Source organism: Platichthys flesus, chromosome 5, assembly GCF_949316205.1.
Source record: "Platichthys flesus chromosome 5, fPlaFle2.1, whole genome shotgun sequence".
Classification (NCBI taxonomy): Eukaryota; Metazoa; Chordata; class Actinopteri; order Pleuronectiformes; family Pleuronectidae; genus Platichthys; species Platichthys flesus.
This window is the reverse complement of record NC_084949.1, coordinates 22017162-22041276: the sequence shown is the minus strand read 5'-3', so window position 1 is coordinate 22041276 and position 24115 is coordinate 22017162. Positions and strand designations below refer to the sequence as shown.

The 24115-nt window shown below is 42.9% G+C and overlaps 2 protein-coding genes across 4 annotated transcripts in view; both read left to right on the top strand.

Moving 5' to 3' along the window:
* Nucleotides 1-124: 124 nt before the first annotated feature.
* prom1b (prominin 1 b) lies at nucleotides 125-20789 on the top strand. Of its 3 annotated transcripts, none has more exons than XM_062387744.1 (27): nucleotides 125-781; nucleotides 8775-8836; nucleotides 9392-9418; nucleotides 9508-9713; nucleotides 10187-10307; nucleotides 10453-10516; nucleotides 10609-10698; nucleotides 10859-10882; nucleotides 11112-11329; nucleotides 11443-11517; nucleotides 11768-11831; nucleotides 12113-12272; nucleotides 12440-12592; nucleotides 12702-12825; nucleotides 12955-13058; nucleotides 13218-13302; nucleotides 13425-13571; nucleotides 13676-13747; nucleotides 14645-14737; nucleotides 15061-15078; nucleotides 15236-15289; nucleotides 15378-15458; nucleotides 15750-15818; nucleotides 16137-16226; nucleotides 17202-17317; nucleotides 18977-19011; nucleotides 19179-20789. In XM_062387744.1, exons 1-26 carry the CDS (start codon nucleotides 502-504, stop codon nucleotides 18996-18998), a joined length of 2619 nt encoding a protein of 872 aa, XP_062243728.1. In that variant the 5' UTR covers nucleotides 125-501; the 3' UTR covers nucleotides 18999-19011; nucleotides 19179-20789. The 3 variants fall into 3 exon arrangements, 2 of the variants coding, with proteins under 2 accessions (XP_062243728.1, XP_062243729.1); XR_009920713.1 differs by lacking the exon at nucleotides 15061-15078 and adding an exon at nucleotides 18123-18219 and having other exon boundaries at nucleotides 126-781; XM_062387745.1 differs by lacking the exons at nucleotides 10859-10882; nucleotides 15061-15078; nucleotides 18977-19011; nucleotides 19179-20789 and having other exon boundaries at nucleotides 126-781; nucleotides 17202-17321.
* Nucleotides 20790-22724: 1935 nt separating this feature from the next.
* The window catches only part of fgfbp2b (fibroblast growth factor binding protein 2b), a 1613-nt gene continuing 222 nt past the window's right edge, over nucleotides 22725-24115 (top strand). Inside the window, exons 1-2 of the mRNA XM_062387769.1 lie at nucleotides 22725-23756; nucleotides 23953-24115. The exon at nucleotides 23953-24115 is cut by the window's right edge and continues 222 nt beyond it. Coding sequence (XP_062243753.1) covers nucleotides 22886-23737 — 852 coding nt within the window. The 5' untranslated portion in view covers nucleotides 22725-22885 and the 3' untranslated portion in view covers nucleotides 23738-23756; nucleotides 23953-24115. The remainder of the gene's footprint in view (nucleotides 23757-23952) is intronic.

Genomic DNA, 24115 nt, shown 5'->3' with positions numbered 1-24115 from the left:
GTTAAAGGTACTTTTACACAGTATTATTATACACTTAAAGTACTGCAGTACAGAGACAGGTGATTGGAATCCGCGGAGTCGCGCGCCACAGATGCGCACAGGGAGCTCTTAGCGTGCACGAGCGCGGCTGGGCTCTCTCGTGCACGCGGAGCTCGGTGCCGGTGGGACAGACTGAGGACACCCGGGGGATCGAGCTCATCTTCGGCCACTATTCCGCTCCAGTCGTCGCAGAGCTCCGGGAAAATGTCTGTGATGGGTCAACCCCGGGAAACCAGGACCTGATGGCCGCTTTCAGAGTTTCGCCCGTCGGATGTTGAGTTTGAAAGTTTCGCTGCGGGGATAAGAAGAAGAAGCAGAGGGACCGGTGTCCTCTCACGTCAACAGCCCCGTCTCCCTCCTCCATCCTCCCGCCGCTGACTGTAGCACGACCCGGGAGGAGCTGGGAGTTTGATCCGGTTGTGTTTTCATCACTTTTCCAGTGTGTTGGGACTTTCCTGAGCCATGTTGTGGAGCAGGTGCGTGGTCCTGCTGCTCTGCTGGGGGGCCAGCAGCGGCGAACAGGCGGGCGAGCAGGCGGGTGAGAGGGACGGAGCCTCGGCCGAGCTCCGCACGGACTCACGGAGACAGCGGTCCCCTCCGCCGGTGGAGCCCCTGGACTTTGGGTTCGTGCCGGCGGCGGTGTATGACACCCACGCTTACTACGAGCCGGGGCCCGTAGGGATCCTCTTCCACATGGTCCACGCATTTCTCTACGTGGTTCAGCCGAACACCTTCCCAAAAGGTGAGATGATTATCCTCGTGTGTGTGTGTGTGTGTGTGTGTGTGTGTGTGTGTGTGCGCGTGTGTGTGTGTGTGTGTGTGTGTGTGTGTGTACTTCATCCATCAGCCCTGGTTCTGCCTCTTATCCCCAGGATTTCTCTAAAAGTTTATTATTATCTCTATTTAACACTAATTGTCATGTGGACAAAACACTCAAATGTATGAATTCCAGCTTTTTTTTAAATGTTCATCTGTATTTTGCCTTGTATTTAAACCCCCAGAGAATGTTGATTGTGTTATAAAGAGGATAATGGTGAGATAAGAAAACAACATAAGACACAGCTTAATTAATCCTGATTAATCCTATCCTATATAGTTCATCAAATAAAAAACCAAGGCCTAAAGTACATAGTGTATATGTGTAGTAGAATAAATGATAAATGGAGAGAAAATATATATTTCAGCAAAAAGTACCAATGGAAAAAACGGCATAAAGTTTCATCAATGGTACAGTAGAATTGAGTTACTTTTCAAATATCTATAGGAGGAGGTATCAGTGTTAAAGTATTTGATGTCACAAATGTTAGAAATAAGACAAACATGCATATTTCTATTCTATTTATTGATGTCATCTTTTGACTTTGTGAAATGCTGAATATTGTCACTTCTCTTCGAATGAAACAATCCGAGTTGGGAATCGAACTCTTCAGACATGAACCGCTCACAGGTTCATGTCCAGTGGTCACAGGGAGACTCGGCCTTGGGGCCATTGAGGTGGGAAAGTGCTTCTAGGTGAACCATAGGAGACTCTTTGGTGTAACACCACCTGACTGACCTGATGTACGTCACTAACCAAACAACAAAGTCCACAAAAACACTCAAACTCCCAGAGAGAGGGGGAGGGGGGGTGATCCCCACATGTGCACATCTGCGCCATAGCATAGTGACTCAACGCATAACGTCCACAAAACACAAGTTGTGGCCTTTCATTTCCTACTGGGATCAATCACTGTCAGAGCTCGTAAGTGATTTCTAGTTGATCAGGTCGGTCACATGATCAATGCGATCGGCGTGAATGGTGACTCTCTGGTTTAGTACAGTATCCCCAGTGATTGATGGATAGAGCTCAGCTACTTACGACTAAACGCCGTTGGTTCGCCGGTTTGTATGCACAACTCTGAGGGGTCACGTTGGAGGATGACACGGTGCAATAGGATTGAAGGGTTTTAAGTTGCTGCCATTTCGGTGTCCAGGGTTAGGGCCGCTGGCTCGGTAATCAATTAGCAGATCAGCGATTAGAGGAGGCTTTCTCAGTCACCTGCATCACCGCGTAATACCTTAATCCACCGGACCATATGCTGCTGCTGTCGGGGACTCTCCAGTGTGATTCACCGTCACACACGTGCACAGGTAGAGACCACCTGCATGTCCCGGCGCGTTGTGTCCAACCTGTCTGAAATCATGGTTAAATGGTCGACCGACATCTAATATGAAGACACGTCCAAGCCTTTTAATACATAGTTTCTAGCTGCTTAGAAGCTTTGGGGTTTGGCAGCCTGATCTACCAGCTCCTCTGAGCCCTAAATATATAATAATCCAATTTTTTAAGCGATAGAGTCAATTGCTCTATTAAAAGTGGTGATCAAACCGATATGTGTCCTTCAGGAGCTGATGCCAATATTTAGAGAGCAGGGCGGCTGCCGGCTGAGGCGTAAAATACTTGTTTCATATGTGAACAACAATACAATAATAATAACGAAAGAGACACGTCATTGCTGAACTAGAATCATCATTATTGAACACTAGGGCATTATACTTAAGATTAAAACCACTTCAAATAGATTGTAGCTTCTGCCAAGGCTCAATAGTCCCATATAATTTATACAAGCTACATTGAATTACACTCACTCATTGATATCATTCACCCAAACATGAAATATCTTTCTTTTATCAAGATCCATGAAGATCAGTGTCTCACAAACTTCCTTCCACCAAGTTCCTGTTAATCTGTCCATTCATTGTAATGTAATTTTGCTTAAAAACACGTTGTCACACTAACGGACGGGGGTGAAAACCTACTTTGAGGAAGTAAAAAGTTGAAAAATGGTCTTTGTCTCTGTTTGCTTGAGTAAATCTAATCTTTGTAAACTCATTTTTGAAGTTGAATTTAAATATCCCGTGAAAAAGGAAATAATATCTCAATGTGCCAGAATAATTCCCAACGAATTGACTGGACCGACTAATCAGTCTATCAACAATTAAAATAAGCCAATAAGGAAAAGGCACAAGCATCTTCCTTCTAAGTGTTTGATTGTTTTAGTTAAATCAGAGTCTCATTCTCAAAAAGCTGAAATTGCTCTAAACTTCGAATGTGGTTAACAAAGCCTGAGTAATAAAATAACCTCTTCACTGATAGTCTTTAACGCAGAGAGACAGAATCATCAACTGTTCGTAAAGTTGAGTTTCACGTCGTTAAGAACTCACTCAGGATTATTAATACCCGATTATTTAATTGTCTCCGCTGCTTTATAAGATAGGACTGAATCTTTGACGTGGCTATGTTGGGACAAAAAACTACGCAGCATTAACACAATTTGCTGAAAGAATGATGACATTCGACTGCTTTTCTCTCCAGAACAAGATACAGACATGTGCCCCACACACACACAGACACACACACACACACTTCTCACTTCAGATTGCTTTTAAAAATATGTAGAAGTCTCAGATAATGTTTCCTGTGACACTGTTGTCGATGGTCAGGGTTCCATCCGGGGTCAGGTAGGGGAATGAAAGTGTGGTGAGGGAGAGCAGAGGAAAAGTAGTTTACGGATTAATCCTGTCAGATCAGTTCAGTAATCACTTAGTAATGTGGCACAAAAAGCTGTGCGTGTGCAAAATGCTCCACAAATGTATTAAATATTTTCGATGTTAAAGAGTTTCAAGCTTGGATTTGAGTGGAAACACATAATGCAGGAATTTGCCAGTAGCTGTTAACTGGATCGTCACTGGTTCCCGACCAGCAGCGGCTCAGGCTTAACCTCCTCGTCCTGACTCACTCATCCTTCAAATCTGTGTGAAGGTTGAATTTAGGGTGAAGAAGCATTTCGGCCTCTTTCACTGTGAGAGGAGTCCATGTCTTCTTATCCCCCTGATACACTACAGGCTAGATTAGAGGATTAGCATCCGCCAGGCCAATGCTACCACTGTGCTGCTACCACTGCTACAGATGGCATTGTGTCACACACACACACACACACACACACACACACACACACACACACACACACACAGACAGACACAATCACATGCACAAACAGAAAGTGGGTCATAGTCCTGGTATTTGTCTGTTTGCCTTAATTACTGTGATTGGAAGTAAACAGGACGTTTATGATGGAGCCAGTGTTTTAAATCAGATCACACTGAGGTTACACTCAAATTGTTTTTACTGATGGGAAGAGGAGAACATTTGTAAGATAAGGGTTACATCACACTTTTATTGTTTTAAGGTTGTGGAACTGAAACGTTTGTTTGATTGAGCATAAGTCAATCAACAGGATTGATAAGTGATTAATCATTTCAGTCATTTTTTATAATAAAAAACCTAAAACAAATTCACTTCTTACTTCTCACATGAGAATATTTGCTGGTTTTCTTTCTCCTCCAGCTGAATATTGTTTGATTTGTTATAAACAAGCAGTTTAAGTACAGTCAGTTTGGCTCTGGAGAATAATGAGGTGTATTTGTCTAATATTTGTGTAACCTTAGTTACTGTGGACACTGTTTTTGATTACTAGTTCAAAAACTTATTATTAAAATACTATATATTCATACTGTTTTCTGTTGCATATAAAGTTATAAATTATTATTATTTTAGAGTTACATGAATTATGTAATACTTTGGTCTAATAATCCAAAAATATAATTTATTTAATTAATTATATATAACTTTTATTGGTGAAATGCTTCATATCATATTTATACAAATAATTGGATTTTTTTTATATATGTGTATTTAGGTTTAATATTTAAAGGAAAAGTGAAGAGAAAATGAAAAGTTGTGTGAAACTCATCTTGAGAAACAGAACACGATCCAGCCTGAAATCAGGGTTATGTTTTATTCACAGAACTTTCTCTCTCATCGTGTGATCTTAAAGTATAATTTCTTCTTATATCGAGAACACCATGAAAGGGAAAACACGGATTCCCCCTAATCTTCTTAGTTGTTTTGCTCCTGCTCACCCGGGGCTGTGCATCTTTCTTTAGCTCCTGCTGCCGTTCAAAAACATACAGTTCTTCTTACTTAGTCAGACAAACAGTACAGTGAATCGTATTTTAAGAAGCGCTACGTAACTGTGCTTTGGCAAACCTCACATGACTTATGCAACAGCTTCTGAGCTGCGGCCATCAACTTCACCTCCTGTTAACATCATAGGTTCTGACAGAACAGTTTGCCAGAGAAGGAGGGAGCCTGCTGCTCCCTTGTTACAAAAGCTTTCCAATCACAACAATGTCCATTTATATTCTGTCATCACCAGCGGGTCACATGATCGATAACAAATCAATATGTATGGTCAAATAAACTTTTTATTTTCTTCTGAAATAGTGGATAGATAATCAAACTGCTGGATATCATCATGGTCTTCTAACTGTCTTCTATTTATTTAATCTTTGAATTAGAATGTGATGGAAGCTGATTCTTTCAAAGGGAGGTAAAAGGGGTCCACTGTCGGGGTGCCCTCCACCTCACCTGGTAGAGCGGGTGGCCCACAGATGCAGGTTTGATCCCTCCTGCAGAGGCTGTAGAATCTGTTCTGACACTTTGCTGCAGGTCTGGTCCACTCTCTCTCTCTCTATCATTTCACATTCAACTCTGTCCTGTCAATATCGGCAAAAACGCCCCCCAATAACCTCTTCAAAATAAAATGTCCACTATTCAGGAACGTGGATTGACCAGGGGGCGGATCCTGGGGGGTCCAAGTTGTATTAGTTTAAAAAAAAAAAAAAATTATTAACAATATTAAGATTAATTATGATGATTTGTTGACTTTTTATGGTTGAAGCTCTAAGAATTTCCAAAGTAAACTCAATGATGTGTGGCTTTGCTCAAAACTTAAGCACCAACAGTAGACAAGGAAATACCTAAATGTTAATCTTACTGAATCTGGGACCCCCCCCTTGTGTAAACTGTGGGCCTTTAATGAGCCCCGGATTCAGAAAAATCCAAAATCCGCCACTACGTCCCACAATATGTGTCGACTCCCATCATCACCCGTGCATCCTCTCTGTCTCTGCTGTTTAAAATATTTAAAAGCTGTCTTACTTCCCATTGAAAACTCTTATCGTAAGAAGCTAACATTTAATCTCGTCAGGGTCGGAATATAATCATGCAAGTGTTGGTTTGAGCCGTCTGTGTTATAAGGTTATTTTACCTGTGACACCTCATGTAAAAAAAAGCAGCAGAGACGGTGGTCAGGTTGTGTAAGGCCTCTCAGTAATCTCTCCGAGCATGTCAGCGTGGAGGATTGGGCTCGACTCAATTTACACGTTACAGTAAGAAGGTTGTAGGTTCTGTCGTACAAACCACTACAGCTAACAAGCTGCAGCGTTTCATGGTTCACTGCTCGTGCTTTTTAGTCTCACAGCGCCATTTATAGTCCTTAGAGTGTTTTATTTAATGGTGCATCCAGTGTTAGCGCTCATTGCTTTGAATGACAAGGTCAAACTGGGATTCTTTCATTGATTAGTCGATTAAGAGTCAAGAGACAAACACAAAATCATCAGGAGCAATTGATAATTAAAGAAAAGTTGATCTATTACAATTGTCTCCTCAGAGCAAACACGGAAAACAAGGAAATATCACAATAACCGAAGAGAAAGTCTGTTTCTGTCGCACTGAGTTCATGTTGGGCAGAGGGCTCTTCATCCTTTCAGGTCTAATTCTAATGGTTCTGTAACCCCCCCACCCCCACAGCCCCCTTCCCTTTCGTTTGCCACAACCACCTCTCGTACTGGGTCACTGAACTAAGCTGTCTAAGCTTAACTGCCCTCTGCGGCTAATGCTAACTAAGAAGCTGAGCAACAACAGGTGGCGTCAGATGTGCTCATACGCTGCATCTGCAGAGCGGACACGGACGTCTTCACCTCGTGCGGTCGGACCCAGATCAGTTTTTAGTAAACGCTCACACACGGGAGCAGCCATTGATGAAAATATGTCCGACACTCACCAGCACGAGGAGACGATACCCAGAGGATTAATCACGTGGTCACAAAAGATTCCCAGTTCCTTTTCACTCACCATAAAGTCCCTCACAACTTTAACCACCAATAACCTCCTGTGAATCAGAGGCCTTTTTTTTTGCTCTCTGTCATTTATCGATTAAATATATTTTAGCCTTTGTAATGTTAGTGCAGAGAGGAAATTCAATCTGAAACGATTCATTGACCGATGAAAAATAAAACGGCAAATATTTTGTAACCTCAGTTTATAGCTCTTTTATAGAGCCTAGTTTGATTTGTTTGCTTCATTTATTATTAAAATGCAAATTCATAACAAAACAAAGATAGAGGCCAACTTGAATTTTCTCTATTGGCAAAATGATAAATTGATTATTCAATTAATTTGGACAGGAGCAGTGTTTATAGATCAACAAACAAAAACCTGTTAATGAGCCAGAGTCAGCTTTATATTTCTTCTTTGGCAGTTCTTTAATTGCACCATGAAATAAAATCAATTAACCTTCACATAAGACAGGGGCTCTGGTTGAGCAGTGCAATGTTTAGACCCTGAACTAACTGCACAACACACCCACGATTCAAACAATGATTAAACCATTAGCCCTGAAATAATCGTTTATTGTGAAAACAGATGACGGGGGGGGGGGGGGGGGGGGTAAACAGACGTTTGGTTTACGCAGCACAAACAGTTTAAACTTCACCTCGATGAAAGGTGAGAAAACAGATGGTGACAAACACATTTAATCACATTACATTTCTTCATGTGGTTTCTCACCTCACCTGAGGACAACAGGTGGTTTTGTTTGTGGTCATCTGTTTGTCTGTATCTGCGTGTTTGTGTGTGTATGTATGTGTGTGTTTGTGTGTGTGACAGCTGCGTCAGCATTTACATGCTAAAATGGCCTCCATCTGCTTGTCTACTGAACCGAACACATGCGTAGACATTAGACATTTTATCAGCATCAGAGGATCCAACAAAGAGGATCAAAAAAATGTAAACAGAGCTAGAGAATTGTAATAAATAGAAATATAATATAACACCAAAAAAAAGTATGCATTATACCACTATATATGTATGGAAAGAAAGATTATATATGATTGTATACGGATATAAGTACACAAGAGTATATAATTCATACTCTTCCTCCAGCTCTTGTTCCATTCAGCCACATGTGAAAGATCTGTCTAATAACTGGAAGTGATTTTTTTTTAGCTCAATATTTATTTTCTGTATGTTTGCATAAATATATTCTTGTGCACACACATTGTTGTTTCTCTCAGTTGTATTGTCACACACAACTGCTTCTATGTAATAATTAAAATGTTTTGATGTAGATGTTGTCAAATTTGACTTATAGCATATATATCATGTGTGAGTGTGTATTTCTGCTTTCATGCGTGCAAGTGTTCCAGTCAGAGTGTGTGCGTGTGTGAGAGTGAGAGAGAGAGAGAGAGAGAGCAGGAATCTGTGTTCACCTGCTGACTAACAGTCTGGGTGAGTTACCATCCAGGTAGGCTTAGCGCTGGCTGACCTACATAAACAAACAGACAGCTGGACGGAGCTGCAGAGCTGGTGGCAAACACACAGTCCAAACAAGTTCCGCAACACAAAGCTTTCATATGAGGAAATAAGGCCACACTGCCACTGTCCTCGTGATGACTCTGATGATTCACATGATCTGTGTCTTCCATTGTCAGTTGTAAAACATGATTTTGCTGTTCAGCGTCTGTAGATTGAAACACATTTATTTGTATGATCTGTTCTCTGTTTCTTTCAGATATGATTGTTAAAGTCATTCAGCAAAACATGGGGGGAATCAAAATACAGGAATGGAGAAAGGTACGCTTTGACTCAAGTGATGATTGAAGATGAATTCAAAATGAGTTCTGTTCCTGTTTAACACATGAATTAACAACTGACTGATATTAAAGATGAATCCTTTACTGTTTCACCTTTGTTCTCGGAACTATAAAAACACAAATGTACTTTTCAAGTTTTCTAGAAATTTCTCTTCAGACATTTTAGTCTCATGATGTCATTTATTTGTGTTTCTCTAGAATATTGTGAGTCTCGACCTTATGATTTCAGGTGCTTTGAGATAATTTAATGCTGTGATTTGGTTCTATTCAAACAAACAGATTTGAAAGTAAATGAAATAAGAAAGCCTCATTGCACATTGATAAATCTCTTAAATAATGCATTTATTAATGTAATGTACATATAAGTATGGGATCATATTATCACACAATTTTATTCAGAATGAACCTTTTCTTCATGTTGCCTTCTCATCATACTTTAGAAATCTGAAATGTCTTGATCGTCACACTTACTTTGTTCTTTCTTTTATTTGTGTGTCTGTGTGTGTCTGTGTGTCTGTGTGTCATGGTGTTACAGCCAGACAACGTCGTCCTGTTGCTACAGGTACATTTTCCACCACACTTGCAAAACATGTCTCTGTTAAAGTAATAACAAATAATAACACTTGAATAACAATCCCTCTCCCTGTGCAGTGGATGTACTACGAGGCCGGATTCCTCATATGTTCCACCATCGGTATCTTGTTCGTGGTGCTCACCCCGATCATCGGCATGTGTTTCTGTGTGTGTCGATGCTGCGAGAACTGCGGAGGGGAGATGCACCAGAGACAGAGGAAGAACACCGACTGTCAGAGGGGCTTCTACACCGCCTCGCTCCTCGCCTCCTCCATCTTCATCATGTGAGTGATGGTGTTGATGCTCCGTGGAAATAAGAAACACGATCAGTTAGGTGTCCCTGATATCACTTTGTCTGAATCAGTGCTCTCACATCAAACCACATTCAGACACAAACACATCTGAAGATCTACGGATATGATTTGATGAAGATCTTTGTGTTTTTTCCACTACACACAACTGCTGACATGGGGTTTTCGTTCTTTGAATGTCAGGTTACATTTCCTGGCTCATAGTATTCCGTGATATTATATTATATTATTGTTAAAGGAGAGAGATTGAAAGAGAGAGATTTAGATTTCTCTGTTACAGTTACAGTCAGAAACAGGCTTCTCCAAATGTGTCACAGACAACCTTCATTCTAAATCTACCTTTATATGACGATGCTTCCCTCTGCTGGCCGATAATGGTTATAACACCCAATCTGCCTCTGCCTCTCTGTCTGTTCTGTGTTTGTGTGTGTCTGTGTGTGTTTCAGTTTGGGGGTACTTGTTGCATATGCTGCCAACCACAATGTCAGCATGCAGATCAAGAGCACTCGCCGATTAATCAATACCAACATGAGGGACCTGAAGACATTCGCTAACAACACACCTACGGTATGTACACAAACAAACACACACAGGTGCAGGTGGCAACCAACGTCCAGGTGCATCACATCCACAGGTTTCCCTGCTCTCTCTCTCTCTCTCTCTCTCTCTCTCTCTCCGCTCTGATTGACTCTGTGTGTTTTTCCTGTCGCAGCAAATCGACTACCTGACAGCTCAGTACACCACAGCAAAGAACAAAGTCCTGTCCGACCTCGACAGTGAGTGGAACTCAGGCAGCGTTGGTCTCATGCCTCTCTCTCTTTGTCCTGTTGTCATGAAACCTGTTGACGTGTCCGTGTTTCCCTGACAGACATCGGGCCGCTGTTGGGCGGGAGGATCCAGAGTCAGCTGGAGAAGAACGTGGTGCCCTCCCTGGACAGTGCCCTGCGTATGGCCGGAGGTAACACAGCCTCTTAGTCAGGCTTTAGTGGGACCCTCCTGTTGACCTCACACACCTGAGACAAAGCAACATGGAGGTCCACTAGCTGAAGTCTTTCAGGGACACATTCTCAACGTTTTCTCCTCTTTTGATCCGCTCATATTTTTCTTTTCATCCAAAGCTAAAGTTGAGGGGGCCATCAAAGGTAATGAGAGCTGAGGTGGAATCTGTGGTTCACTGTGTTGGTGTTAGAAACAGATTACTGATCCTGAACTACTCTGTTCTCTCGTGGTTTTCCTCTGTGGATTGTTGATCTGTGTAATCAGTGTATAATTCTGATAGTCCTGTCCTGTGGTGTGTCTTCATATACAAAACAACATTACTATTATTCTGGCCAAAGTATTTTTAATCCATTCCTCGTCTGTTGTTTGCAGCCATGCGGGAAACCAAGGAGGCCCTGGAGAACATCAGCTCCTCCCTGGAGGTGCTTCAGGAGGGGACGGGGAAACTTCAGGCCAGCCTGTCGGGGGAGCGGGCCTCTCTGTCCAACACCCTGTCCGACCCCGCCTGCACCAACGGAGCCGTCTCTCACACCTGCAACACCATCCGGTCCACGCTGTCCCAGCTGGGGGTCAATGCAAACTACATAAGGGTACCAACGGCCACGAGATTAGAAATCAGAACCACCACACAGATATATATTAATTTGCTTTGCAATGACTTCATAGTTTCTCATCTTCCCTGTTTTTTCATTCTGCTGTTCAGCTTCCAGATGTCAATCACGCTTTGGCAAATGTCCAAACAGTCCTGAGAGCAGATCTCAGCAACATTGTACAAAAGGTTAGACTCCATCTTCTGTTCGGCTCATGTAAGCATATCTGTATCTGGAAAAGGAAACTGTAGACAAGCCCACCAGATGAGAAAAGTATTAATAACAGGTCTAAATACAGAGGCTGAGGATCAAATGTCATTATCCAGATCCAGATCACATCTTAGTACCAGACCCTTCTTCCTAAACATGAAATAAAATATATACACTGTCTTTTTTTAACGATCTTTCCTCTGTTTCTCTCTTTCTCTCCACTTCCAGGGTTACTCATCCTTTAACGACACACCCAGTCTGGTTAAAGAGCAAACTAAAAATATTGTCGCAGGTACAGAAGTGTACATATTTGTGTTTATTTTGTTTAACATTATTATAAGCCTATTTTCATTTCATACACTTTCCCTATTCACTTTTATATTCTGTCTTTCTCTCACCTTCACCTGCAAACTGGTGGATAATGAAACCATAGCTCTTCCTCGTAAGTTCTTCTTTTCTGCCTTTTTACTTTCAGTTTCTTTATTTTTGGGGGACAGGGCGTCTAGTTGAACAACATGTCTCTCTCTCTCTCTGACTTTTTCATTTGTTTTTTTTGTTTGAATGTGTGAACAGGAGTGAAAGGGATGCTGGATAAGATTGGCACAGAGATCAACAACTTCGCCAAGATGTTCCCAGTGGAAGCGTCTTTGGCCAATTTCACCACTTTCCTCACTGAAAGCCAGAAGAACATTGAGTCCTTCTACCCACAGATCGACCAGTACGATTTCTACAGGTTTGTGCAAATGTGGGGCATCAAAGGAATCAGTTTTTCTAGGTTCAAGGTTTGAATTAAGATGAGAAGCCTCCAGGAAATTCATATGAAGCATCAGTGTCTTCACAAATGACAACAGTGTATTTGTGTGTGTGTGTTTTGTGTGTTTGTTTGTGTGTGTGCTGCAGGTGGATCGGCTGTGTGGCAGCGCTTTGCCTGGTCGTCTTGATCTTGGCCTTCAACATCCTGGGCCTGCTCTGTGGCACCTGTGGCTACGATAAGCAGGCCACGCCCACAACCAGAGGATGCCTATCAAACACCGGCGGCAACCTGCTAATGGCGTACGTTATGTTATCTTTCCAGTAGATACACTGATAAGGGTCTTCTTGACTACAAAATGTCTGCTTAGAGAACTCACGTTTGCTGAATGTGTCTCTTGCGCTCTCTCAGTGGAGTGGGCTTCTCTTTCATCTTTTCCTGGTTACTGATGGGCGTCGTGACCACGTTGTTTGTTGTAAGCGGCAACGTGGAGAAGCTGATCTGTGAACCGCTGGCAAACCGACAACTGTTCCAGGTACCATTTATGAACACTCGCATTCCGATTAGTCTCATTTTAACTCTCACAGACTCTGTGGAGCAGTATTACATAACAGACAACACTGTGGCTCTTTTTGTGTGTGTGTGTGCGTGTCTGTGTGTGTAGATTATAGACACACCATACCTGGTTCATCCTGCCAAGAAGAACTTCCTCCCTGGGATGCTGTTTCAGAATCCAAACATTGACTTGACTTTGGGAATCATGTACAGGTAACATGCCAACACTTCATACGTGCACTCTGTGCCACACCACTTTTTAAAAGGAGCTGACTGGTTGAAATACTTTTTTATATTTATGTAAGGACACATGAACATACTGAGGTCTACTGTTCATGGTCAAAGTGTCATCCTGCTGTATTTGTGTTGTAGGGAGTGCTATGAGAACAACGGTCTGTATCAGGCTCTGCAGCTGGAGACCATGTTCAACATCAACTCCTTCCTCAACAGAACTGTGGTAAGTGAGCGGCTTAAAGAAACATACACAAAGCAGGAATGGCGCTCAGCAGAGCACAAAAACGCTGTTGGGCTGAAGGTGTTAACATGTGAGTTTTTTTTGTGTGTGTCTTGTCACCACAGTACAACAAGGACCTTGCCAAAGTGTTTGAGAATGTCCAGGTGGACCTGCAGGACGTGGCCCTGCTGGAGCAGGCCGGCAGAGACAACCTCATGAACTTTGCCAACTCTGGAATCGGACAGATTGACTATGAGACGTACCTGTCTGAGGTAATCCGCTCAAATCCAGCCTGAATTCAAAGTGACATTTTAAAACTGATTTTAAAACTGCAATTTAAGACATTAGAGATATTAATCCTTGTGTCTCGTTGTAGTTAGGCAAAGGGGTTACTCTCGTGGATCTCCTCTCCTTCGCTGCTGACCTGGAGGCTCAGGCTGACCAACTGGTGAGTGTCATCATCACTGTGCCAACAAGTTACAACAACAGTGTAACAGCAGCCAGAATCATATTATAAACCTTAAATAATAAACTTTATTTATAAAGCACTTTTTAAAAACTTGAAACCCACAAACTTTATCTCCTCAGGTAGGCAGATAAAGACCTCTATTACACTAAAATAAAAATTAAATAAAAACCCGCTGTTGCTCATTGTTCCAACAAGCACACAAACCTTCATGGCTATTACCGCACCAACATCTGGAAGTGCAATGTGTGGTATAACATTTCACTAGAGAAGATGCAGCATCAACATCTCCACTGCCAAAATAAAGAGGAAGTAATTAGCCCGTTCACGCCGGTGTCATGTTTCCATCACTCTTGTATTCTGCAGAGTCATTCGATGATTTTATCCATCCCCATTGCAGACAAAAGCCAGATGTTACTGGATGTTAGTAAAATGAATCTTCTACTTTGAACCGTCTTATTTTGTTTACGGTAACACTGATTGTAGGTTGTTGTTTTTTAGCCTCAGGGTGTAATTGTTTGTAAAAATCCTGACAGAGGTGTCAAAGACTGGCGGAAACCAAATGTGTATCCAGACGGCCTCTGTGCAAAAAAAATAAAAGGTTTCCCTTCATGCTCACCGATCCGGCAGAACAAGCCGCCCATTCACCGAGGTTTATACCGTATACATTCAGGCTATAGGGCCTGTGGCACATGGGACATGGCACAGAGGAATTAGTGTGCTCATGTGTATGTTAGGAAGGGAAGAATAATAAAACACACAGTTAACTTCTCATTACCTGATGGACCTGAAGATTGCATTGTACGTTTTTGTAGGAACGGCTTAAGTTAAGTCAAGTATCATAAAACTTTGTTTGTTTGTTTGTTTGTTTGTTTACAGCCCCGTGGCGCTCTGGAGAACGCGCTGAGAGGACACGCCAGCAGCATCAGACAGATTCACCGAGAACTGGTGGTGCCCATGGAGCAGGCAATGGTGACCACCTCTCCCACAACACACCAGAACAATAACTCCACCACACACAAGGAAATATACCAACTGATCCTCTGCGTCCAACAGCTACACCTTTCTCCAGCTCTCAAGGAGTTCTGGATTTAAAACTTGAGATATATTCCTTTCATTTGTCTGTTCAAAATGTACAAATCTTTATTCGTTCACCACATAACCAGCATCATCACACATTGAGGATCACAAATCACGGGAACAATTCATGTCACATTGGTTTCCTGTGTCTTTTCTATCCCCCTCAATGCTCCTTCTTTTTTCTCTTCCTCCTTTCTTTCACAAAATGACGACAGAAATATGTCCGAGCGCGGGTAAGCCGCCGTCTCTGCACGGCCCCTGATCGGTGTATCGGTGTTTGCCGTAGCAACGTGGTTCAGCAGTGTTTGCGTGTTGTGATTGTGAACATTTGAACACACACTTGTCTTTTTTGTTAACAGTTTGTGTTTTGGTTGATTCCCTCTCACGCAGAGCACGCTGAGCCAGAGCATCAAACTGCTGCAGAGGACGTCCAACGACCTGCCGGTGAGGAAACTTATGTTTATCGTTTTATCCTTAGCGGCGTATAAAACACAAAAACACTCCGACAAATGAGTTTGTTTCTGTCTCTCAGGTGAAGGTCAACAACATCCTGAGTGCCATTGATGCAGCAGAGTACCTCATCACTCATAACGCCTCCCATGTGGTGAAGCAGGTAGGAGGTTTCATGATAAAACGCTGTATCAGCTTTATAGTTGACATGTTGATGTGACGTTTTCAAAGGTAACCAGTGTCAGTAGTGTTTATCTATTTTGAAATTAGATTTAAATTAATGTTGATGCAGTGTAAAGATGCAGTGCTTACCTGTTTTTTATAATGATAACATGCAATTTTTATGGTAATTTGACTTCTTTCATGTTAGACTATTAAGAATCCTCCTTATTTATGTTGTTATTTGGTGTTTGGAGCAAATGTTGTTGAACTTTTTGTCTCTGTTGTGTTACAGGAAGCAAAGGGCTACATGCAGAGCTTAGTGGGATACTTCAAACAGTACACAGAATGGGTCAAAAGCTCTGTGAGTATTCTCCCCGTCTTTCTGGCCTTTTGAAGGTCAAAGGTCAATTTTCAGCAGAAGAAACGTGTGCTGTGGGAAACTCAAAATAAAATGATTACAGTTTTTGCAATGATATCATAATAAATGAGTGTCGCCAGATTCATTTTAAAGTCTAAGAAAAAGGCTTTGATTTAATTTGATGCTCAGTAATGAGGAAAAATCAAGCGATCAGGAAGCAGGAAGTGAAATGTTCTGGTGACACAATTGTTTTCACATGATATGTTTATTACGTGTTTGTGTGTGTCTGTGTGTGTGATCATGTGTGTTTTTTCCATACAGTTAACTGCAGAGGTGGCTCAGTGTAAACCCATCAGCAACATTGTTGACAGCATGGAGATCGTTGGGTGCAGCTTCATAGTCGATTCAGTGGTAAGACACTGGAACATTGTGTGTGTGTGTGTGTGTGTGTGTGTGTGTGTGTGTGTGTGTGTGTGTGTGTGTGTGTGTGTGTGTGTGTGTGTGTATGTGTGTGTGTGCATGTGTCTGTGTGTGTCTGTGTGTGTGTGTGTGTGTCTGACAGACTTTTGGAAGGCTCTGAGTTTTCTCGACCACACGTATGAGTACAGTATGTTCTCCAGCCTCGGACACACTCACTCACGCACACTGAATTGGACAGGGCGTGTTTTGAGGCAGGGTGGCGACTAACATGCACAAAGATCCCTCAATGTTTTCACCTGCGGCCGAGAGGAGCTGTGATATTTATGTTTTACCTATACATCATATCATGTAAGAGTTTATTAAGAGCTCAAAGACGCCACAGACTGTGACCAGCAGCTGCACATGTACATATGTGCTGCATGTGTTAGTATTTATGTTCTGCTCGGTATTTGCACATATTATATTTCTGCCTCCCAATTTGTGAAGGTCTTGTGTGTCGTTGTGTATGTGTCTTTGTGTGAAAAGGAGCAGGAATAATCTGTGGGCCTGCAAATATCACTTTATGCATTCATATTTTTATGATGAACCATTTAATCTACCCCAAAAAAATTCAATCAATAAAAGATTTTTACGAAATGCTAAATTGGCTGGATACACCTTGTTGATCAAAATGTTTCTTTGCAGATGTAGTTAATTGTAATAATCTAGTGAAATTATAGGAAATCTTCAGATTGCAGGACTACAGATATTTCTGCTCTACCTTTACCACAGACTTTGAACTTTTTAACTTTTACATTCACGAAAAAACATATTTATCACACTAGAGGACAGAAAAACTGAAAAAGCATCACGTTTCCATTGAGATTTATATTAATAACTTGAAATATCTGTTTTAAAGAGGTAAGTTCATTTTCATGCTCAACTTGGTATTAATGTGAAAACTTACCAGGTGAATTTGTTTTTCAGAACACGTTCTGGTTCGGTCTGGGAGGCGCCTGCATCTTCATCATCCCCAGTATCATCTTCTCCATCAAACTGTCCAAGTATTACAGAAGGATGGACACAGAAGACGTCTTTGAAGAGTGAGTCCAGACAACACACATGCACATTTAGTTTATATAGCAAAACACGGATCGTTCTTTAGCTTTACTGCTAGCTTCTTAAATCTGCCCGGATGTCGATCAAAACTAAATTAACGGATCTTTTTCTTCTCTCTGTCCTTTTTCATTTTTTCGGTTTCATTGTCTTTGATCCTCCTCTCATTTTTTCGTCGTTTCATTTCCTCATCTCTTCTCCAGGACCATCTACCCGTGGATTGTTGCACTTTGATGTGTGTCTCCTCTCTGTGTGCGTCCTGTCGTCTTCTTCTACGTGCCCTCTCTTTTTTATTGGTATTGAACACTTCAGTTTTGGATCTCTTCATTTTCTTCTCACTCTTTCCATCTGAAATCACGTGCACGATCTTGTCTCTTTTTGCATGGACTCCTGCTTCGTCGTCCTCCCTCACGTCATTTTCCCATTTTTCTACTTCTTATCCGTCTGGAGTGACGCTCTCTGAGGATCTCGCCTTCCTTGTTTGCTTTCGCCAGTCTTCCCATTCTCTTTCTCACCTGTCCAACCCTGGCTCTTGTGTTGCAGTATGGGTAATACAGGTAATCATGGTGGCCAAGTTTGCGATATCCTTGGGAACCTCTCTGTGGTCAGGTATGAGTCGTGCCCACCTAATTTGCCTGCTAGCATGCTGCGCTGTTAATCGGTGGGGGGATATTTATTTTCGCTGCAGACAGAACTAAATGTACAACATGAGATTTTTCGACAAATGCTAAATTTCCCTTGTGTATGTATGTATGTGTTTGAATGTGTGTGTGTGTGTGTGTACGTGTACAGTATCTCCCCCTATAACGACACTCTGTTCCCTCGGGCCTCTGCCCCCCCGAGCTACCCCGACTGGTGACCAACCCGAACGTTCTCCCTTTTGAAAGAGGTACTGGTTGTTGATTATCAGTTCCATGTGTTCATCCACTAATCCACTTCGACTTCGAACTGAAGTCAACATCTCACAACCTCCAGCCATTCAACCACCGTCGGTCTGATGTGACGTTTCACCGTCTTCCTGTTTCTTTCACATCAGCTGTTTCGTCCATTCATCTTCTTGAACCTTCGTCCATCACCTTTCAAATGTTTAAACGGCGATGAGCTCAAGGCCCCATGTCTGAAACTGTGAAGATGATTTGTTTGTCTTTGGATTTGTTCAGCGTGGAGCTCCCACAGAGTGAACAACCTTTTTTTATGTTTGTTTACTGTAAAAGAAACTTCTAAAGTGTTGTGTATAAATATATAACATACTCACAAGGTATATAAATTAATACATACATATGTATACTTTTTTATAAATATACATATTTCAGGAAAGAAATGTCTAGCATGACTTTTAGCTGCTGATAGAGTTGGTCTTTCCTCAGTATTGCTTTTCGTGTTTATTTAAGATCAGTCTTAAAGGTAAAAAAAGGATCATGTTTTTAATTGGTTAGTTTTTAATCTACCTTTTTATCTTTTCCCTTAACTTTCTCTAATTAAGACATTTGTTGTGCACCAAACTCTTTGTTGTTGACAAACCTACTTAGCATTCATTCGGATTCTGATTCTAACGCACAAACTTTCCAAGAAATATGCAATATGCACGTCTTAGTCATCCAGGAAAATAAAGCTGTTCATTAATTTGATTTCCTTTTTTTCTGCAGTGGACAAGAGGGCTGGAACTGATCCTACCCTTGTGGTAAGTGTCCCCTTGTTCTATATAAAAATGGATGAAGCATCTCCACCTCCTCTGATTGACGGTGAAGCATCTTGATAAACAGTCTGAGGTTGATCTCAACATCACACACCATAGAACACATCGCAGGTTATTTCTAACGTGGACTCTCTCTCTCTCTATTGTTTTAGGATCACCGGAATTTCCAGCTTTTCTTTGACCATGTAACACTTCCAGTGACAAAAGGGAAGAATGAGACCAATCAAAGAACTGTGTGGTGAGGACGTCCCCCCCCCCCCCATCAACCCTTCAAGCCCTTGGACAAGGACCTCTAACACCAGCCAACTGTAATTTATCTCATACACACCAGCGTCCGTCCCACGAGCACAACAACAGTCCTGCCAGTGTTTCGTACCTAATCCAACGTCAGAGCATTCGTTTCTGCGTAGTTAGTTTGATACATAGAGAATGAATTTGTTCTTACATTGTCAGTTTTAACTCGGTGACACATGTACATTTTTTACACTTTCAAAACTTTTGAAAGTTTTATATATTTTTGGTAATGTTTGTTTTATAAAATGTAAGTAGCTTTTTTTTTTTTGGTAAGAGTAGCTCCATTTTCTTTTCTTGTTCTTCTTCTCTGCTTTGGTGAATGTTTGTATCGTAGCTCGCATCGTTTCGCCTCTCCAGGTTTACACTGACCAGATTGACTCTCAGGGATTTCACAATTTTGATAAAGACACGTCTTCACATTTTTGCCAAATGTTTGATGAGAAAACACCACTCTTAGATATGTATTTTAAATTCCAGCTGCCAGTTAGCTTAGCTTAGCATGTGTGCCAAGAGTCTATGGTCATGCTAGCGGCCAGGCTTTAAGCTAATGTAAATGCTAACAAGCTCACAGCTGCTATGTTTACCGTGTTCACCATCTTTGTTTTACCTGGGAGCATGCTAACATTAGCTGTTTAGCTCTTAGCAGAGTCAGTTGGTGTTAAACCAAAGTACTTCACCGATAATATTTTGACTGATGATGGCGCACGATGAAAAGTTACGTAAACCAAAGCAGCATGAATTTGATCTATCCAAGATCTTTTATCGATATATTTTAGTCTGGACCAAAGTGGTGAGCTAACAGTCTAACGTAACAGTTAACGTGACTAAAGCGTCAATTTGGGTCAACAGGGTTTGTTTTTGTACTTATTAAAGAAACGAGGGAAAGTGTTAATTTGGTCGATTTTGTTACCACTTCCGCGGGAGTCCAGGTCAAATCCTCTGCCCCCGGTCTTTGTGCTTCGCTTAGCTAACCGTCTGTAGATTGATATTTGGCTCCAAACTGTACACAAGAGTGATACTGATCCTCTCAGCTAACTCTTGGTATTGGAGGAACAAAGGTTATTTCTTCGGTGGCGGAGAGAGACGCATTGCAAATGAAGAAAAACAAAGAACTTGTGCAAATGAAGAAAACAACTTCATCAATTTGAGGACACATGAAGTTATTGAAGTCTGCTACTCCTCAGTGTTGATGGAACATCACAAACAATTGAGCTTTTGCATTGTGCTCTCAGCTACAGCAAATTTCCCTCAAAACACAGAACAAGGAAATTGGCTCAGTTTTCCAATCTTTGAGAAAAGAGTTAATCCTGGTCCATGCTACTGCAAGAGGCGACACGTTAGAAGCTACACAACCACACACACAGACACACGCACACACACACACACAAAGACACACAGATATACAGAAAATGCAGCCGGAGTTTATGGCGAAGGCGCAAATTTGTGAATAAAAACTTCCATCCAATAAGCGTCTGCTTTGTGTTTCTTCTATGTTCATAAATCATTAGCACCCATTATCTGGACTCACACACTTAAGCAAAGAATACACAAACACACACATTACTTGTGTCGACGGCTCATAAATCACCCATGAACTATAGCCATTTTACATAAGCTCCGTGCCACAGGTACGAATGAAAAAGGAGCTCATCTGCCAAGAAACACAGAACACGCGGGAACATTCATGTAACATATGCAGGGCTGAATACATGCACACACATACACAGCAGCCAAAAGGCTTCAGGTCTGTAAGGGGGGGGGGGGGGCTTGGCAGTGCCCGAGGTGGCGTGACACTGCTGCATCCTATCACACTACAGTGACTTACTTTAGAAGAACATCTGTTCCCCGCAACATAAACACACACTCTTGACATGTTTGCTTTCCTTGTGTCTCTTACAGGGGAACTTTCTCTCCTCCCCACCAGAGTGATGGCTGTAAAAGCCCCCAAAAAATCCACTGAATGTACCGAGGGCATGTGTGCAGGTTTGACTGTACGCAGCAGAACACGATACTGTACCCACACTCACTTTTAACGGTGTGTGTCCACAAGAGCTGCTTCATATACAGATTATTTAAGTCTCTTTAAAGGCAGTGTCTGTTTTTGTTTTCAGTATTGAAACTGTATTGTGCAGTCAGGTCTGGTCGTGAAATCAGTTTATACATTACATTCAGGTTTAATGCGTAGAATGTAAATTAAGATGGACGACACGTCTCCACTTGTACTGTCCAGAAATTAAGCGGATATGCGAATGCTGCCATCTTGGAACGATGACATCAGAGTCTGCACAGTAACGATCGGGGGGATGGAGCCCCAGAATCAAGGTCCCGTAAGATGCATGAGTTCCACAGAGTCCTCCTTTTTATCGCGTCACATAAGTAATTTAAACTAAACTTACTGAAATATTTGATGTTTATTTCGACTTTTTAGTTTGGCCCATGTCCCATCTGCTAACATGGAGGAGGCAGGCGTTATGACCTACACTGCAGTCAGCCACCAGGGGGCAATTGAGAAGCTTTGGCTTCACTTTTGGGGAGCTTTCATTTCTCCAATCTTTATATATACAGCCCATGGTTTAATCTGAAGAAAACCTAGCCTAACGAAAAATAACGTGGTTTTACGGCTCATTGTTTCTTGTCCGGGATCAGTAACGTCCAGGAATCTGTTGCTTTTACCAAGTGGGAGATGTTGGTAGTGTCAGAAATCCCCAACTTATTGAGCGTGCACACCAAACGCAAACCAATGAGCTCACATGCAAAGCTAATGCAAAGACGAGAATATAATCAAAATCTCTGCCACTCGCACTGGGCAATGCTAACGACAAAAACGAAGATAAAGAGCCTCAGGTAGCACTGGAAACTGAAGTCATCCATGATGCAGCTCCCGTAGAAGACTTTTGTTCTTTAATTCTTATGGTTCTTATGGTCGTCCCGTCTTTATATACAGTCTATGGTTTGGACATGGTTTATCTGAACAGCGATGGACTGTAGCTATGACACAGCGACAACACACACACGATGAGGATTTAGTTTTTACAGGGTCACAGATCAACTTTTAACTCTTCGCCAAATAAACCCCGGCTGCACTTTTGGCTCCGGGCCCCCCGGTCCTTCCCCCTCTGCTCCCAGTCGCCAGCAGTCAAAGAACCTCCTATGTGACATTATATAATGTCTTGCCCGGTCTTTTTTTCATAACGGTTGCCTTCATGTGTGTAGCCTTCTTCAGGCTTGTTAGTCCCCCACCCTCCCCCCTCCAGACCCGCTGACCCTCTTCCTCCTGCAGTTTAGGTTCTCCCCCTCCTTCCATCCATCACTTTTCAAGTTTTGAACGTACCACACAAGCCACATGTAGACGCTCTGTGTGTGTTTGCAAGGGGGGGGGGTTCAGTGCCGAAGGAGGAGTCTGGGTCCCTCCGCTCACCTGAATAATACCTTCTTTGTGAGCCCAGGCCTTATAAAGTCCTACTCCGATGCCTCCTAACCTTGCAGACTTCCTCCAAGCTTCTGTGCGGACACATCCACCCATACCCTCGTCCATTCATTCATCACCGGCAACCCTAACAGCACCATGAGAGCCAGGATGGGAGTGATGCTGCTGGTTCTTGCAGTGACCGTTTGTTTGTCATATGCTCAGACCAACAACATCAGCAATGACAGCAAGCCACAGCCACAGCAGCAGCAGCAGCAGCAGCAGCAGCAGCAGCAGCAACAGCAGCAACAGCAGCAGGTGCAGCAGCAGCAGCAGCAGCAGCAGCAGCAGCAGCGAAGCGTCTGGGATGAGCCCATCCGATTCACCACCAAGACCAAGGACACCTGTACCATGGTAGTGTCCGGAGCTGGGGACTATACCCGCCTGCGCGTCTCCTGCAAAGGTCCCAGCCAGGGCCAGACCCCGGCACGCTCCTACTACTGCGACTTCCAGGGGAAACCCAACCTGTGCCGCGCCTACAACCTCAACCCCCGCCACTACTTCACCCAGTTTATGTGGGAGATGAGGAAGCTGGGCCATGCCTGCCAGGGACCCAAGGTCTACCGCCCACAGATGTGCAAGAAATACCCTGACGAGGCCCAGATGACCTTCTTGAGCTCCTGGCCTAAGCCCGCCGCCGCCAAGCCCGCCACCCCCAAGCCTGCCACCCCCAAGCCCTCCAAGCCGGTGCAGGAGCAGCGCAAACCGGTGGTGCCCGGCCAGGTCAAGCCCGTCGTCACTCCTAAGCCTGTCAAACCACAGCCCCAGCAGCCTGGCAAGCCCCAGCCAGGCAAGGCCCCCCAGACCAAGAAAGCTGCCCCCAAGCCTGCGAAGACCACTACTCGTCCCACAGAGCAGACCGACTCCAAGGCCTCCCGCATTGCTAACGAGTACTGCTGGAAGAGCTTCCACGGCGTCTGCAGCTACTTCATCGGCTGGTTCCAGAACTAAGACCATTCTGCAGACGAAGGTGAGTGACAGAAAAACAATGAAGGACAAGTGGAAAGACAGAAGAGACAGAGTTTAAAAAGTCAGATTAAAAAAGTTTTAGAAAGATATTAGAGGGGATTTTGGTGCATTGATGAAAAGCTGTAAAGCCAGAAAACGGCCCAAACTGTGTTTATCTTGAATTGACTTAACAAATCCTTCATTTCTTGTTGCTCCAGGTTGGATTCACCAGCGTCAGATCCGGTCAGAACTCCTCCCGTCTACGTTTGACCACTGCAGGATCTGAACGGGAGCCTCGTCATCTCGTGGCCTTGTGAGGTCCCACTCCCCATTCTCCACATGCAGCATCCCACAGGCTGAGCTCACATCACCCAACTTGCC